This window comes from Pavona decussata, unplaced genomic scaffold, assembly GCF_977016875.1.
Source record: "Pavona decussata unplaced genomic scaffold, jaPavDecu1.1 SCAFFOLD_234, whole genome shotgun sequence".
Classification (NCBI taxonomy): domain Eukaryota; kingdom Metazoa; phylum Cnidaria; class Anthozoa; order Scleractinia; family Agariciidae; genus Pavona; species Pavona decussata.
Window position 1 is genome coordinate 1,267,390 of NW_028145639.1, and position 17,611 is coordinate 1,285,000.

Below are 17,611 nucleotides of genomic sequence, written 5' to 3' on the forward strand. Positions count from 1 at the left end.
CACACTTTTTCTTTCATAAGGACGTTTTCTATAAGTAACCAAAGTTGATCAAATATTTTTAAAATGAATATTATAAATACGGATAAAATAATACATGTAAAATTTCAATCTATATTCAGTCATAGTTCATTTTGATAGGTGTCTTGGTCGCGTCCGCATAGATTTATTGAAATACTATAATAGGTGACTTAAGAATATCAGGCTCAAATAATAATAATAATAATAAGAAGAAGAAGAAGAAGAAGAAGAAGAAGAAGAAGAAGAAGAAGAAGAAGAAGAAGAAGAAGAAGAAGAAGAAGAAGAAGAATAGTAATAAGAACGTTCAGCCTCAATTCCATAATTCGACGTTCTTATAAAAAGAGAGTGTGATTAGTCAGTTCTCTGTTTTTATAAAATTATGTTCCGGCCTAATTCTTCTTGTATTGGCTCTGTCGTTTTCCTTCATAACATTTAACAACTATTTTTATTCGTTATTTCCCGTTTAGTCTCCTAAGGGAGTAATAAGGAAATGTCTGTCACAAAAAAGGGCGTGTAGCATTGCATTGTTTAAGTAATCTGTCAGGTATAATAGCCGTTAATCTGCTGCAGCTTAGGCACACCGAATACACAAAAACTCTCATTCATATACCCCATTAAAATGGATAACCGGTTGTGAACACAGAGAAAGCGTCAACTTCGAAAACAAGCAATATGAGAAGAAATAATATTTTGCCAGTCAAAGGAAGATTGGCCAGACTTCTGAGTCTTCGAGTGGAAAACACTGGGATAGGAAAATAGAAATATTAGCAATGTGAAAACGGAGTGAACTCCTCTCTTTTGTGACTCCAGTAATGGATGTTTAAGCCGATTGAGTCTTGTTGCCGTCCAGACGCCACTTATCACTATTCTTATAGCGTATGCATATTTAGTCAAACGTTCATTAGGGAGACCAGTTTAAAGAACCGAATACAGTTCGGAATCAAATGGAATAGACTGAAGACCTAAGACATTTTATGACTGACATAAGCCTCTCATGATCTCAGATTCTGAGAGATGCTGCGGCGGCCGTTTTTTGACGTGAACACCTTTATAATTCCAGTGCAGACAAAATTACTGGCGTATCTGGTTCGGACACACAGTTAAAACTAAAACAACCCCGGGGGGAGGGGGTACTCCTCGGAATTCTTGGTGGGGGTGTGCCGCCCGGGTCTTCAAATCCCGACCCTATTTCAGACCTAAACATGCCATTTTCCACACCCATTTTCAGACCTGACCTCTAAAATTCATACCCGTTTTCAGACCTGATAATTATGCATCAGTGCCGAACGGAAGTTGACGCAAGGAGTAAAAGTAAGCTGGAATGACATAGTTTATCTATTTCTTTTTCTCGCTATCAGTTAGTCGTTCCAGTTACGTACTGAGAAGAAAAATATGTTTGTAAGCTTTCGTAAATGTTCCCCGATCCAAGAACCCGACCCGATTTCAGACGGTAATTGTCAAAATCTTTACCCGTTTTCAGACCAAAACGGCTCAAAAACCATACCCTTTGGGGCGGCACATACCTATATACCTTATATAGGGGAGTACCCCCCCCCCCCCGGGAAAATTACCCAGGCGTAAACTTCTGTTATCTAAAAATCTGATAAAAATTTTTTCGTTAAACAATCAAACGTTGATGATCGTGCGTTAGAAATACTGTAAATAACGAACAAAAATTGATCGGCTATTCCGTATTCCTCCACCACACCAAAGCTGGGAGGAAAATGCAATTTGCGACTTCTCGACTCAGCGTGCCATACGAGGTCGTTTGTACATGTAGTTTCCCTGGACCAAAAAAACCCAGCCTATTATGATGTGCATTACTCGCGTTTCTTCTGCGCGCGCAATTTCGTTCCAAGAGAATAAGGACCGATAAGGGGGTTAGTTTCTAAAGAAACTGTGTTGCTGCGTCGATGGGGAGTCGAAATGAATGTTTGGTTTACCAACAGAGTTGATAACTAAAGAATTGGCCACCGTAAAGAGATTCGAGTGCTCAGGTTTCGAGCATTAGCCCTTTGACAGAGCGAACCCTAGAGGCTGCAATCCTTTCGGTCAGCTGACCCGGCCAAAACGCGCGCGCGATCTGCGGACGGGACTGGTGGGCGCGCGGATAACAAGGAAGCTCGCGAGAATCACTCGCGCGTCAAGCAATCAGTGACGCAACAATCATAAACGTCACAAACACAGCTTAGAACTGCATGCAGTAATAACTTGGGCAATGTAAACAATAACATCTGCATCATACAAAGTTCTTACAAAAAGGGACAGAATTAAATGAAAGCCCCGCGGTAGTATTCATAGAAATCTCGCGGTTTTGCAAGCATGCATAAAAAGCTCGAAGACGTTTCTTGGCATGATTAGAAAATCGGTGGAAAAGGATAGTGAATCAACAAAAGAAGGAGGTATGTGGCAGAACTCTTTGAGCTAATTTAGTTTTACTGTAAGTGCTTATCAAGTTTTCCCTCATTCCGAACCGAGAACGTTTTTTTGGTGGTTCAGTGAGTGTCTTTATCGATCCCTATGCTACAGACTCTGAGTGATTTAAGGACGATGTTACCAAGCTATAAAACCATGCAGCAAAGTACTCACTTTAGACCGGACTTGTACATTTACTTCTAAAAATATGTGTGGCCGCGGCGCCAGTTGAAAGCTAATTTGAAAGAAGGTGCAAATCTGTGCGCTTTGTCTTGAAAGTGATCCTTACAACAAAAAGACAATTAACTCAGAGAAAATGGAAAGTCTTAAAGTTGCATTGAATTTATTCGTGTGGTGTGATATGGTGCAGGACGATTCCTAACTAATCCAGAGTAAATGCATCTGGAAAAATTTTTTTTTATTAATTTCGGTACAAAGAAACCGCATTAAAGGAACTGATTGGCTGGATAATTGAAAGCTAAAATAATTTTCTCCTAGATATCAGGTCTAGTTTAAATAAAATAGATACATAATTGACAGTCAGAATATTTTATTAGTTACTTCAGTCCAAGAGCTGAACTTTAATTATCCAGGTATATTGTTAACTTTAACACTGTTGCCACCATGACATGCATAGTTGATGAAGTGTTTTTCATTTTGTCTCAAAAACGGCGACAACAAACTATCAATGGCTCAGTTAACTTAACTTTTTTTTGTTAAATGAATCCAAACATTTATTCAATTAAGACTCGAGCTTAATCCCTAGATTCCAATTTGATTCAAGTGTTGTCAACTTGTCATTTACCCTGCACAAAAACAACTTACAAATCTTAGCAATTTTGTGGAAGCCGGATTCCATTGAAAAGTTGGTCTCGAGATTTGTAAGGAGTAATGCAATCAGTTTATAAAACTTTACATACATGTTAAAGACATCGAAAGGCAGCTCACAGAAAATAATTACTCAAAACAAAAGAGTATTTATCAAGTAACTTAGGTAAATACATTTTGCGCGCAGAACTGAAGCCCCTGAGTTATTAAGTTTTATTCTAAAAGTCAGGTAAGCCTTTTTCAGTAGTCTGTCGATTCGTATCTTTTTTTTCGATTTTGTTTCCCGATTTCGTTGCCCTCTGTCATCAAAGATTAGACAAGAAATCTATTATGATGTATAAAACCTTACACGGGATGACACCAGAATATTTTAGACCATGTTTTGTTTTACCTAATTAATGTGAATTCTTATCATTTAAGGAATACTGAAAACACACTAACTCTTCCACAACCCCGCACTGATTATCTAAAGAGAAGTTTCTCATATTTTGGAGCTCAGTTGTGGAACAGTTCACCCTTAGAATTTATATTACAGCAGTTGACTTCTTTGAATGATTTTAAGACTTAACTGAGTCGCCACAGTTTTAAATAAATTTTAAGTGAGATTTTAAACACGGCCTCTTGGAAAAGCAGTCTTTGTTGTTTTAATTTTTTTCTTTCATAATTGTAGTTAGGTAGATGGACAATTAGTTGATAATGATTAATTTATAAGCTGATGTAATTACCGTGTCTAAATAAAGTTATCGTATCGTATTGTATCATTGTTTTATTCCTTTCCATTGAACATTTGGCGCGCTGTTATCTAACGGAGTAACGTAAAATTAAAGTAAGATATCGTGGTTTCTCGATACATAAGTCCATAGCATTCGTTTACAAACTTGACAGAAACTTCTATTTAAGGAGACGGAAAGGGTTTACTTAGGCTCGTAATGGTTGCGGGCCAAGGAGTGAGGGTGGGAGGAGGGGAGGGGAGGGAAGGGGAGGAGAGCGGCGCATGGATATCCTATATAGAAGGAGAACAAAATCGCGATAAAGGATGCAGACGGATATCGTATGTATCATTCGTTGACCAGTAATTATTCTTACTGATAATTTAGGAATATTTAAAGCGAATGCCGCCTGCAATTTGTGGGCTCAGGATGATTCCAATCTCCCTATAATTATTTGTATAATGTGTGTGTTTTTGTAATGTTTTTACAAATTTATTTTCCATTTTCAGATGTGAGACCGGATCACTGGCATTTCATCAATATCATTACTGAATTTTTCAAGTGGTATTTATTTAAATAAACATTACTTTCCTGATTCCGTTCATATATGACAAAAGGGTGACACTTAGGCTATTTAAGCCTGAGAACTGAGCGTAATAAGAGCATAGCTCTGACTGAGGAGACCCAGAAATAATTGCTTAATTTAGCAGTTTTTCAAACTGGCTGAGACGATTGTGAAAAACATATTTTGTCTCTCAATAAAGGTATACAAGCTGAGGAATTCAGTCAAATTTTCTGTACTCAAATCAGGGAACTGATGACATAGACAAAAAATAAAACCTCATTCCCATTTTCAACTGCTTTTAACGAAATCAAATTTTGTAACCTCGATCGTAGTTATTACACCTCCAATTATCGTTCTTTGTTCTTAGATTATCACTTCTGGATAGCTTTCGCTAATACCTTAAAAACAATAATCAAACAGACATGCAACAAATCAACATATACAAAAATTCATTAGATGGGTCAAAATAATCGTTACAGGTGCTTAAGATGAGCTGTAATAACTAGGAGAGGAATAGCCTTAAGGCCAACAAGAACAACGAAATTTGTAAGGAAATACAAAAGTACAAAATATCATATGTTAATTTTGCATTAATTTCTCTCTTCTAACCATTCGTGCCATCTTTCTTATTAGCAACTGGAAATTAACCCTGACTTTTACTCTTGTGGTTCTTCTGTTTTCTGCTACTTTTTTCACCAAAAAGGATATCACCTTTGCTGTCAACATTTGGGTCTTTCCTGGTAAGTCATGGTTTTCGTTTTTTTTTTTTTCCTTTTCATTGTTCTGTCTCCCCAGAAAAGGTCTCAGCTATGAAAGTTATACCCATCAAGCAGTGTTCCTGTGATCATTTATTTAATGCCTACACTTTGTATCAAGCGATCATTTCCTTATCATTCAACGAGCTTAATACTGATATCGCGCGCTATAGCCATGCTTCAACCTATAATGTCAGGGGAATGATGAGGCAGACTTAATTTACAGGCTCTATAGTTTCTTTTTGGCTACGCGCCATTTTTTTTTTTTTTACCTCAAGATCTATGTACTTTTTTGGTTAATTTCTTGAATTGAGTAGAGCTGTGTTTCTTGCATATCTTTATGTAAAATATATATTGTTGGAAATGTTGGCACTAGCAAATCAATCAATAAATAAAAAATAAAATAAAGTCGGTGAATCGACGTTCGTTCACATCCGACCTTTAACCTTCTCTCCTTTTTTCCGGGTGTAAGCGGATACTTACACCAATAACATACTTTTAAGGACTAACACTGAATTTCATGTGACCAAACGAACTGTATTTTATTTGTTTTGTCGTTACAGGTTTCGCTGTTCTTATTGCCTCCTTTGTATGCTCAGAAGAACTTCATAAATGGATTCCAATCAGGCATCAAGGTATGTATAAAACGAAAATAAACCGAAAACTAAACTATAACTGATTTGTCGTTATTAGAGACGGGCAGATTATGAGTTTAGGTATGAGGAAGTAACTGGAATCGATTTGCAATTGATTGACATTCATCCTCTTTGCTTCTGAATAAACATACTGAAGATAAATCCTCCTGATAAGGCAATAATCCTAATATGACTTTTTTACATATTCGTTTGTGGCAATTCACCTCTACAGAGACAAGCAAATTAAAATTAAAAACGTTCTGAAGTTTTCGCTCTTATCACAAGGGCTTCGTTCTTCTAATTTGCATGTCTGCAGAAAAGAATTGTCCCAAGCGAGTACGAGTATTCCTGAAAGAAGAATTAACTTTATTTCTTAGGCATTTTTTATTTACGAATTGCAGAATTTGGACAACAACCACCTTATTTAACAGTTGTCCCACCGGCCCCTCCTCCTCCCCCACCCCCACCTTTCTCCCCACCCCCTCCACCCCCAAACACTGTTAACGGACACAGAAGACACAGATTAGATTGCAGAAAATTGTCCTGGGAAACACTCAGCCCAGACCTGCTAAACCGGGACACAATTTGGAAAAAGGTCAGTACAACAGGAACCCGATTTAGTTTAATGTTTTTTGTTTGGGTTTTTTGGCTGTTGTTGTTGTTTCTGTATGTTTGCTTTTAAGTTTTGTAATCGGTTCAAATTATATGACGTTTAAAATATCCAGAAACCTTTCAATCTTTTTTGGTTGAAAACTAAACTAACTTAGATTGACGTAAATGCATTTCCCACACTAGGCAGCGAGTGTTTGTCACCGGACGTTAATTGTTCAACGCTTATACTCTTTGGTCTATTGCGCTAGTTGCAGTTCAGTGATTAACGTCAGTGATGTCATTGCAGTAATGCTTTGAAAATAAAATTGTATACGGTGATTATATTTTGGGTTACGTTTGGTGATTTTAACTAAAACATCTGCCATATAAGCATGCAGTATCGGTTAATTTGCTGCCGGTGTAAGAAACCTGCTTAAAACCAAACTGACAGAGGATACAGCACGCAGGAGTATTAAAGACGCTGTCAACAAATTCTACTCACTCCAAAAAAAAAAAACTCCTACTTTCCCCTTCGCTTTCTATGAGGAGATAGTAATTTTAATAACAAAGCACGTGCAGTCAAGTTAGAAGGAAACGTCAATTTAAACAGTACGATGCGGGCTTAGTTGGCCCGTAATGACATTGCTTTAAACGCAAATTACTTGTTCTGTTTTCTTTTTCAAACGTTCTCAGGTTAGGAAACATTTGCCTTTAGAGGGCATTTTTGAGTCTGAAGACATCATACGGGAATTTTCGATCATGCCATCTCAAGGTATATAAGCTAAGCTAATTATAGCAGACTTACATTTTTCTAAAGCTCTATTTTCACTGGACCCTGATAACCTGCAGCTGCATTGTTTATTTTTTTTTTAGGGCTGTTCTTCCTTCTTTCGTCTTCTCGACCAACCATTTAAGACGTCGCAAACGGACGGGGTGCAGGTCGCTCCAATTCTAGGTTATTTCGTCTCAGTTGATAACTTGATAAATTATTCTCCCCTCCCCCTCCCACAGATTAAAAGGAAGAAATCTTAAGAAGGCTTTTTGACGTATGGGGGTTGAAGAGGCGTAGACTGGTTTCAATTCTATTATTCAAACTCAAATTGATCAACTGTGATATCAGCATTTCTCAGTTTGATACCTGTGACATATCCGATTATATCAGTAATAGGTTACTCGTCATGTTTACTCCACAGGATCATTAAAGAAAACCAAACGAGAAAATGCTATGAACGAGAAAAAGATCTTCAACATCTGTAAGTATTTTGAGGATATGAGTGTTTTGTAGTTTGTAGGTATCAACTGAATTATCTTTTGCACAAATAAGATTCGCTTGATTACAGGTTGAGCAGATTATTAAATAACTATATGTAACTTATCAGTTAAGTGCAGTGCCTCCTAACACAGAAGCATTTCCCCCAGTTTGTGACCATCGAAAACGAAAAAAACTAAGATATTTTTAAACATTGTATGGCATTTTTCTCAAAATTGAAGCTTGGTTATCTTTGGGAATGCGTGGTTACCCCTAATTTTCCTTTTCAATTCCAACAGCCCTTGTTAAGATCTACTTTTTCGGAACAGTCGCAAGCCGCGCAAAAATACCTTTTAGTAGGCCGTAGCTGGGCAGAACTTATGCGCAGTAGCGAAACGAGGCTTTATCCTTAACTAAATACCAGAGAAAGTGATCACGATCACAATTTCTTGCGATAACCACAATAAAGGTGATCGCAATAACTATTCAAGTGTGATTCTATGGTCCTTTTTTTATAACGTTTGGTTTTTTTGTCGCCATAATCTCATTTAGCAATAGTGATGACTCACCACAAGCTGAAAACAGAAGAAGTAACGAAATGCCTTATATCCGGGAATTCTGATTTGACCTCTGACGTCCTCAGACAACTGCTGGCATTTGCACCCGATGAACGAGAGGTAACTATGGTAACACCGAGAGACTAATGATAGGAGAGCCGAGCACCTTTAACAGAACGCGTTCATTGACGGTTTAGTTTACTCCTATATTTATGATAGTATACTTAATTGTAATGAGGGGTGTTGCACTATCTACGAGCCCAGACAACTGAGTTTACCTGAACGTTTTGAGTAGGCGAGTGCCCATTCGGCTAAATAGGAACGGAGGCCTACATTTGTAATTTACGATGAATATTGCTTATTGATTGGCATGGATAATGTATAGCATCTTTTTAATTAAGAAAGATCAGGTATCATGACAATGCTTAAGGATACCACACATTTTCATAAAATGTCAAAATATCAAGATTAATATTTGCAATTATGAATCCAGGCATGAAAACGTTCAGACCCCGGGTGCCCCGGGCGCCTATATAAGCTGACGTCCTGTCCTACTTTCCCAGCAAATGTTTTGTAAAACGGACAACATCTATTGCCCGTTCGTCTCGACTACTATCATTATCATCATCATTATTGCGCAAGGCTTACGTCCAGCATTAATAATACCTTTTTATCGTTCTGCTTTGGAAATGTTGTGTGTTGTGTTAGCTGATTTGATAAAAACTCGTTTGTTCAGATGAAGTATTAAAATTACTGATTCGTTATCCCATCTGTAACTTTGGCTGAACAGGCAATATCTATCAGAAAACAAGAAAGAGAAGACGAGTCTTTACTGGAACCTGCCGAGCGCTTCTATCTGGAGGTAATGGAGCTTTCATATTACTTTCATATTACGGATCAAAAATTTTGTATACTTCCCTTGGGGGTTTTAGGGGATATTACTCCGTAGCCGAGTCAACAAGCAAACAGACAGAGCATAATTTACAGGGATTGGACACAATGGGAACGACCAGCACTGTTTGCATCATGTTACGTGGTTGGTCGAGAGGACAAAAGAACGAACAACAGAACAATGCTCCCAGCTCTAAAAAGCAATGCAGCTGCGGGTTATAAGGGTGCAGTGAAAATGGAGCTTTTCAATTAAGGGTACAGGTCCACTGACACAGTGAACCGTCTGCCAATGATTACTGACCACTATAGAATGAATGATTTTCTCGTCAGTTTCCTCATACTTGACTTCACAGTCTAGACCGTATCATGGGAGATATTCGTGACACTGTACTAAAATTTAATTAGCATTATAGGGGATTAGTTCTGAATGAGACAGGTGGTAAATTGCAGCTGGGAGAATAAGATTTAAAAACGAAAATTTAGAGGGGATAAAACTAATTATTTTAAATTTATCTAGCAGCTGAGAAAATAAACTTAGTGTGTACGATATAAGTATTACTTAAGACGTCACTTAAGAAGTGTATTGTATTTCTGAAATTTTGGCAGATTGCAGCTTCTGTTCCTTCGTATAAAGAAAGACTTCGAACAGTGTTACTGAAAGATCAGCTTCAAGAAAGGATCTCCCAAATAAAACCAGTAAGACCCAATAATATAAAAGAGAACAAACGAGTAAGCAAGCAAAGAGGTGAACACAATAACGTTTAGCAATAAGCAAATAACCATAGGCACATCCACTCATTTATTGACCCAATTTATTGACTCCGTGTCTAACGACTGGAGTCGAGGCAGAAGACACACTCTCAGGGTGGGGTTAGGAGCGACCCGCGCCATTTGCAACGTCTCACATGGTTGGTCGGGAGGATAAAGGAACGAACAACAGAACTATTCTCCCAGCATAAAAAACAATACAGCTGCAGGCCATCAGCGTCCAGTGAAAACAGAGATTTTGAAGGGTGCAGTTCTACCAGGGCGGATAGATGTTGCCCTGGTTCTACTGTGGCGTTGACGCTTCTCTAGAAACCAGTTGCGAGGAAAACAACTGCTGGATGAATCGATAAAGATAACTAATGCCTGAACATATTAATGATGCCCTTTATTAATTGGAATTATAAAACTGCATTATTGGATAATGTAATTCAAGAGTAACGGTTTTGATTGGCCCGGTTGAGCAGCCATGGTTTGTGAGCTATCACACCATTCCCCACAAACATGGTAACTGAACGCATCAGCGAGAAATGAAAATATCACTAAATCAGCAAGTTTTAGCGATATTTCGCCGTTGTCTGTTAGTCAGTCAGCTAGTCTATAAGTCAGTGGGATGTTCAGATGACCAGCCAGTCAGTCTGTCATTCAGCCAGACAGGCGATCATTCAGTCCATCCGCCGGCCAATCAGTTCCTAAAACGATTAGCTGACCAACCAGTCAGCAGGTCAGTTATCCAACTCGAACTTGTTTGATAACGAGATGATTTTACCCAACTCTGCGCTACGCGCCTCGTTGGCTGTCCATCATCTCGTATCCAACGCGCACCCGTGGAATGCTTGTCAATTGCTGCTTTAATTGACTGTTGGGCCCTTCTGATCATGATCTACATAATCTGTACTCTTCCACCGTCCATCATCCATAATCTAGAACTAATTCAGTGTTCTTCGTTTCTTTTCTTAATATCCGATGTTTCAGTGCGCACCATGGATCTTCCACGTACACTTGGGCCCTGTTAAACTTTGTTGTAAAGCTAGTTTGACGTTCAACTTTAATAGAATTAAATCTGTTTCTTATTTCAGCATCTTGAAACAGTAATAACAGCCTGTCAGGAGCTCATTTCCAGTGAAAAACTCACAACATTTATTGAGGTAAATGAGTCAATAAACTTAAAAGAAAAAATTGAAAACAACAACAACAACAAAAAGAAACCGGCAAACAAACACATACAATAAAAACAACAAAAATTCTCTTCCACAGTTAATAACGCCAAGCCTTAAAGAAATAGGCGAAATGCTGACAATATTGGTAGAACAAAAAGTATTTTAAAGATAGCAGGGCGTCTATGGCTTGTTGATACTTATAGTTTGCTCGTTATAAGTTGTAAGGCCATTACCTAAGAGGAAGCAGCAACGAAGTTTCAAGGAAAATCAGATTATGGTAAATTTTAGAGAAACCTTTTTAATAGCCTTAGTATAGCTTTTTTATACACCTGTGTACTTTTTGTAACCAAGAGGGCTTATCTTGCGAATTTTATGATGCGGAGTTGAATTTGGTGGGTAATATCAACAGAATCAGTTACTTTTAAACTTATTCAGTAAATAGGCAGATATTTTTGTTTTGCAGCTGCTTTTAACAATGGGAAACATTATGAATGGAAGCGACGCTTGTGCTTTTAAGATAACATTTGTAACTAAGGTAAGCAAGGAAGACTCGGTTCACATTTATTACCTTACTTTCCATAGGAAATTTACTGCATGAGGGCTACTCCAAGCCGAAAGAACAATTTTTTAGACGCCGTTATCACGAACAATTTGCGACCTAACGGGAAACGCGAGTCAATGTCAGAAATTATGCATAATCTGGTAATAGCTAGATTTTCGGGTGTTTGTAGGGCACGTGACCAGCCAATGCCAAGATCTTTTTCAGTCCCTCCCAATTTACAAGGGAAAAGCCCTAGGCTGGGAACGTAACGAGGTTGATTTCACATGAGAAACGTAGCAAACTCACCCACAAATTTTACCTAAGAAAATAACCAAACAACTGCAAACTGATTGTTGCTAATAAGAGTCCTCAAAGCTCAGCGGTTTTGCAATAGTTTTATAACCTCTGAACAAACGAATCGTTGGCTCTGTATCAGCATTGTGCGGTCTCTAGGGTCGAAAATGGCTGTTTCGAGTATTGGTTTCTCACGCATGCGTACTTTTCCCAGCTGATGGACTACAAATCGTCTGTAAATAAGACCACCTCAGTTCTGGATTACCTAACAAGAGTCATCATCAACAAATGTCCGCACATTGCAGCTCTAGATGATGATCTTAGACACGTGCAACAGGCGTCACGAGGTAATGAGAGCTTTTATTGGAGACTTAGGTTTATAGCACGTGATATTTTCATGCATGAAAACATCGCTTTGCTAGGCATACTTTCTGCAACAAAACTGTTAAAATTTCCTGGTTTTCAATAGAATTCTCTGTGCTTTACGTTTCTATAATCTATTACGACACTTTTCTTTACATTGCTATAATTGTAATAAATTTACACTTAATTACTCAGTTTGTTTTTACTGATGTCAAAGTTGAACGTTGATTTTAACACATATTGTACAGAAAAAATTTCAAATAACAATGTAAGGATTTGTTGCCTCACGCAGTAACGTTTATTCCTTTCTTTCCTCCTCCACATCGCCGGTTTCACTGAGGTTTTGAACGTGATTATTCTCGTCTAATTTCAGTTCCACTCAAGACAGTGGACAAAGAGATAGGCCAGCTAACTTCGGAAATTGAGGTGAGAAAGTCGGAAAGATTTTAACTTTACGAAATAGAAAGTAACATTTTTCGTGTTTTCAAAACATGAGGAGACGTGGGAGAACGAGACTCCTGATACTTACGAGCCGCAGCCTTGGCTGTGAGAATAGGTTTACATTTTTATTCATTTCTTTGATAGATCCTTGAACAAGATGTTGAGAAAATAAATAGCGAATGTGTAAGAGAAGAAGAAGATGCTTTCCGTTCAAGCATTGAAGTATCCTTTACAGAGCCTTTATTGAATATTTGTTATTCAGAAATTGCATCTAAATTGTATTAACATTCAGAAACCATTCAGGAAAGATTAATACGAGGCAAGGGCAGGTGTGTCGTTATTAATCTCAGTTTTAACACTAAGTAGACCAGGCTAAAGCTATGATAGTGACACTTGGAGGATAAATAGTAGGTCCAAAGATGTTTCCTTTGAGGTCAATAACAAGAGGTGATGACGTAATGTGACGTACTTATTACATCATGATTACCATATGGCGGCCGTATTGGATTTCTGGATTTCCCGAAACCTTCACAAAAAGTGTAAAAATTTGAACGAGGTAATCAAATACAATTAAGAACATTAATATGAGCTAAAAACAAACCTTACGGTACGAAAAGTAATCTTTCTTCATTTTAGAAAGTGCTTTTCCATTTTCTGAAAAATCTGCCTGTCAAAAAATAGGTCGACATGGTAACATTAAAGTCAATGAACTCTAGCCGACCCCAGGACAGCTGACAAGGGGATACAAAGCAAATTAGTTCATGTAAATTGAACGCTTTTTCTTTAAAGTAAAATAATTGATGGGAAAAACGTCTTTAACAACGCTTTCAGCTGTTTGCCGTTACCGCCAAAGAAGAGCTTAATGATGTGTTGGCGCTGAGGAAAACCGTGAAAAGAAAATTTCACCTATTAGTTCAGTACTTCGGCGAAGAATTGATCAAACCAGAGGAATTATTTGGAATATTTTCCACGCTGTTGCGACAATTTGAGGTAAGTAAAAAATTTGAGATAACCAAGTCGAAATCCAACCCCAAGTAATAGTGCACAATTCTTGGATTATTCTCATTACCTTACGACTTACATTACATTTTAGAAAGAAAAAACTGTTGGCAAGAGTTGCAGTTCTTGTGGCATTGGGTTTATTACATAGCTTCTATTCAGACTGGTTTCCAATTCAGTGTCATAAAACGAAAACCAAAGTAATAACCTCTTACCAATCACAACAGATGCAAACAGTGCAGTGAACTAAGCAGAAGTCGTAATCGGCGCCAAGCGCAGGAAAAGGCGTGCGAACAAGTCACGATTGGTTTTGGTTTTGGTTTAGCTTCCCATTGGTTGAGAAATTTGGCGCGAAATACTAAATGGGAATCACAAGTGAAATCGCTCACATAACAAAGTTGTTGAGTTGGGATGTCAAAATATTCTTTGAGTCATTTGCCGTGTTCACACGTTAACAAAAAATATCATCATCATCATCATCATCATCATCATCATCATCATCATCACCATCACCGTCAAAGAAAAAGAACAAGTATCACATGAAAATTTTATTTTATTTATACTGATGAAGATTCCTTAGAATTGCATGTGAAATTCGGGTTGAGGTGCTCAATGTCGGTTAATTCCTTCCTCTTATTTAAATTACACCAATTTACTGTTTCGCTTGTTTTGCAGGATGCTTTGAAGACATACAAATAAAGGAGCAGAACCGGCAATGGCAATGGTTTGGACGGTTTTCAAACAATAACCACAATGAAGAGAAATAATAATTTCTCTGTATTTTTAACAGAGCTGTTTTTTGGTGTTATCTTATATTATACCCAAAAGCTCTACACACAATGCAATCTGTCACCCGAGTTCAATAAAAATATGAACATTCAACCGATAATTTATGTGTGTATAGTGTTGTTCTATCGGAGACGGAAAAATGACTGCCTTGGTGCTCGTTCTAAGTCAGTGTACCACAGCAAGCGCGAAAACTCTTATAAGGTACAAAACTCACAAAAGTTGAAGAAAAATGCAGGTTGAAAATTTATCGTCAACAGTTGTTGGAGCAATATATTTTTTCATCACATTTTCATCGAGCTATAGGAAAAACAAAGGAAGCAACAGGAAAGTGCTATACAGCACACATAAATGCGAAAAACATTTGTCACCCTGCACATTAAAGACAAACAACTAGAGACTAACCAATGAGAGCTGGTTTCCAGGTTGTTTGCGCCGTTCAAATGGCGGGACTCACGCAGTAATTCAAGTCACACTGGTGCTAATTAACTCTCCCACCAAAATATTCGTAGTAGCGATTGGTTAACTTGCGGACGATAAGTATTCTTTCTCTGCCACACAAACATCTGTGTGTGACAAGCATTTCAGTTGCTAGAGCAACAGCCAATGAGCAGATGCGATTGTAATACTCCGTGCAGACGTGACAGCTTTTCTTGCATAATGCACACGTGTCGTACAGGAAATATAAAGCCAAGCCAAATTCAACAAGTCACATTGCCAAGAAGACCTGTTCAAGACGAGAGAAGCTGTTGTGACAGACAAAAACGCTGCTAGACATTAAGACATGGCTCGTACCAAGCAGACCGCTCGTAAATCAACCGGTGGAAAAGCTCCCCGAAAGCAGCTCGCAACCAAAGCAGCGCGAAAAAGCGCACCAGCAACTGGCGGAGTGAAGAAGCCTCATCGCTACAGACCAGGAACTGTCGCCCTGAGAGAAATTCGCCGCTACCAAAAGTCGACAGAGCTGTTGATCCGTAAGCTGCCCTTCCAGCGTCTAATTCGCGAGATAGCCCAAGATTTCAAGACGGACTTGCGTTTTCAAAGCTCGGCTGTGTTAGCTCTACAAGAAGCTGCCGAGGCTTATCTCGTGGGCCTGTTTGAAGACACCAATCTCTGTGCCATCCACGCTAAGCGGGTCACCATTATGCCTAAAGACATTCAACTTGCCAGAAGAATCCGCGGAGAGCGTGCTTAAATGAACAGGACAGGAAATCTTGGTATATTTTATCATTTCGACTTATTCTTTTGACAAGACATTTGAATTTTAGACTTAACGAATGTTATTTTTCGCCACACGTTTTACCGTCACCGAGACTTGACGAACGATGAGACGGAACAGATATTTAGTATTCGAAGAACTTACAGTTGTGAGATAAAATAATATCATTTGTAAATAAGAAGTGAAGAAGTTGTAAACGCTATTGACATCGACGCCTGACAGACGAACGACAATGTAACAGTTTACGTATTTGACGAACTAAAACACTTTCAATTGTAAGACTCGACTGAAGAAAGTCATTTGTAGATATAAGAAGTTGTAAAATCTTAGTATGTTTATACGTTCATTTACATCGCAGGACCGATGGTGTTAATTTTAGTATTCAGTCGTACACCACAAGTTAATTAAAATTATCAAGTCTCCAATTCATTTCGTTGTTTTGTTGATTTGTTTTTCACCAATGCGAACTGTCTCGCAGTTTTAAGGCGCCAATTAAGAATATTTTATTCAACCTTGTCGGTAACTAGTTTGAAAATTTCAAGGCAGATAAAAACGGGTGTCAGTAAAACGCGGGGTCGGGGCCGGGGCCGGGGCCGGGGTCGGGGTCGGGGTCGGGGTCGGGGTCGGGGTCATTTTTTTTCTCTTTTTTTTTTCTTTATTTTTTTCCTTTCTTTTTTTTTTTTCAACATCACAGGTCATTTGTGGGTCAAATAAGGATTACAGCCAAAGTAAAAAAGTTAAGTCTCTAAAGCTTACTAGCTTAGGGTAGGTCATCGGTGACAACACTCGATACAGTTCCGTATTCTGGCGGACTTTGGTTCCGTGAATTGACTACCTTTTATTCTTCTAAGAAACGAAATGAGGCAAAAAATACAAGGTACGAGACAATATATTTCCTTGAACTAACAAATTCGTGAACTAGAATGTGTATGAACTTACTATGAACACCCCCGCCGCCTTCCATGATCGTGCTCGTTTATTTCCGAGAATGAAATAAACATGCGTTCGAATTCCTTTGTAAAGCTCGGCATTTGAGTAGAATGTAGAACATTTCTGTGGAAATCTTTCCGAAAAAGACGCATTGACTGACAAAAAAAAAAAGATTCAAAATACTTTAGAGACAATTGTTATTCTTGAAATACTTGTGCTGTAATATAAAGAAAAATTCATAGCTTTATACCGTCAATAAACTAGGGAAATTTCTACGAGAACTCTGAAATCTCATTGCCGACGTCAAAACTGACATGTAAATAGGCCTTATCACGGTTTGCGACGCCATTTTGACGAGTAGGCAAACCGCAAACAGGCTTGAAATAACAGTGTTTGTATGGAAATCCCATGTCAAATAATTTTCATAAAACATCGCTGCTGAAAAATTCATGAATTGTCTTTTTCGGAAAGATTTCAAGAGAAATGTTCTACTTTCCATTCAAATGCCAAGCTTTACAAAGGAATTCAAACGCACGTTTATTTCATTCTCGGAAATAATAGTCACGCGTGACATGGATTGACTGTAACAAACGAGCACGATCATGGAAGGCGGCGGGGGTGTTCATGAGTTCATGCGCATTCTAGTTCATCCTAAGCTAGTAAGCTTAAGAGACTTAAATTTTTTTGTATTGGTTTAATCCTTATTTGACCCACAAATGACCTGTGATGTTAAAAAAAAAAAAAAGAACGAAAAAAAAGAAAAAGAAAAAAAAAAAGAAAAAGAAAAAAAAAAAAGAAAGGAAAAAATAAAGAAAAAAAGAAAAAGAAAAAAATAACCCAGACCCCGACCCCGACCCCGACCCCGACCCCGACCCCGGCCCCGACCCCGGCCCCGACCC

At 38.2% G+C, this 17,611-nt stretch overlaps 2 protein-coding genes across 2 annotated transcripts; both read left to right on the forward strand.

Moving 5' to 3' along the window:
* Positions 1-2,180: 2,180 nt before the first annotated feature.
* LOC146458042 (disheveled-associated activator of morphogenesis 1-like) lies at positions 2,181-14,637 on the forward strand. Its single transcript, XM_085091270.1, has 17 exons — positions 2,181-2,420; positions 4,481-4,535; positions 5,170-5,276; positions 5,855-5,926; positions 6,328-6,521; positions 7,211-7,289; positions 7,711-7,770; positions 8,319-8,443; positions 9,114-9,185; positions 9,821-9,910; positions 11,059-11,127; positions 11,603-11,674; positions 12,189-12,321; positions 12,711-12,763; positions 12,923-13,000; positions 13,610-13,768; positions 14,453-14,637. Exons 1-17 carry the CDS (start codon positions 2,372-2,374, stop codon positions 14,474-14,476), a joined length of 1,491 nt encoding a protein of 496 aa, XP_084947396.1. The 5' UTR covers positions 2,181-2,371; the 3' UTR covers positions 14,477-14,637.
* Positions 14,638-14,801: 164 nt separating this feature from the next.
* On the forward strand, positions 14,802-16,215 carry LOC146458043 (histone H3-like). The gene has a single exon (XM_085091273.1). The coding sequence runs from the start codon at positions 15,348-15,350 to the stop codon at positions 15,756-15,758; it is 411 nt and encodes a 136-aa protein (XP_084947399.1). The 5' UTR covers positions 14,802-15,347; the 3' UTR covers positions 15,759-16,215.
* Positions 16,216-17,611: the final 1,396 nt, after the last annotated feature.

Excerpts from the sequence above, each read along its gene's own strand:
- LOC146458043 (XM_085091273.1), top strand. The coding sequence starts at position 15,348 with ATGGCTCGTACCAAGCAGACCGCTCGTAAATCAACCGGTGGAAAAGCT.
- LOC146458042 (XM_085091270.1), top strand. The coding sequence starts at position 2,372 with ATGATTAGAAAATCGGTGGAAAAGGATAGTGAATCAACAAAAGAAGGA. Across the intron at positions 11,675-12,188 it reads AGATAACATTTGTAACTAAG|CTGATGGACTACAAATCGTC; the intron begins GTAAGCAAGGAA and ends TACTTTTCCCAG. Across the intron at positions 13,001-13,609 it reads CTTTCCGTTCAAGCATTGAA|CTGTTTGCCGTTACCGCCAA; the intron begins GTATCCTTTACA and ends CAACGCTTTCAG.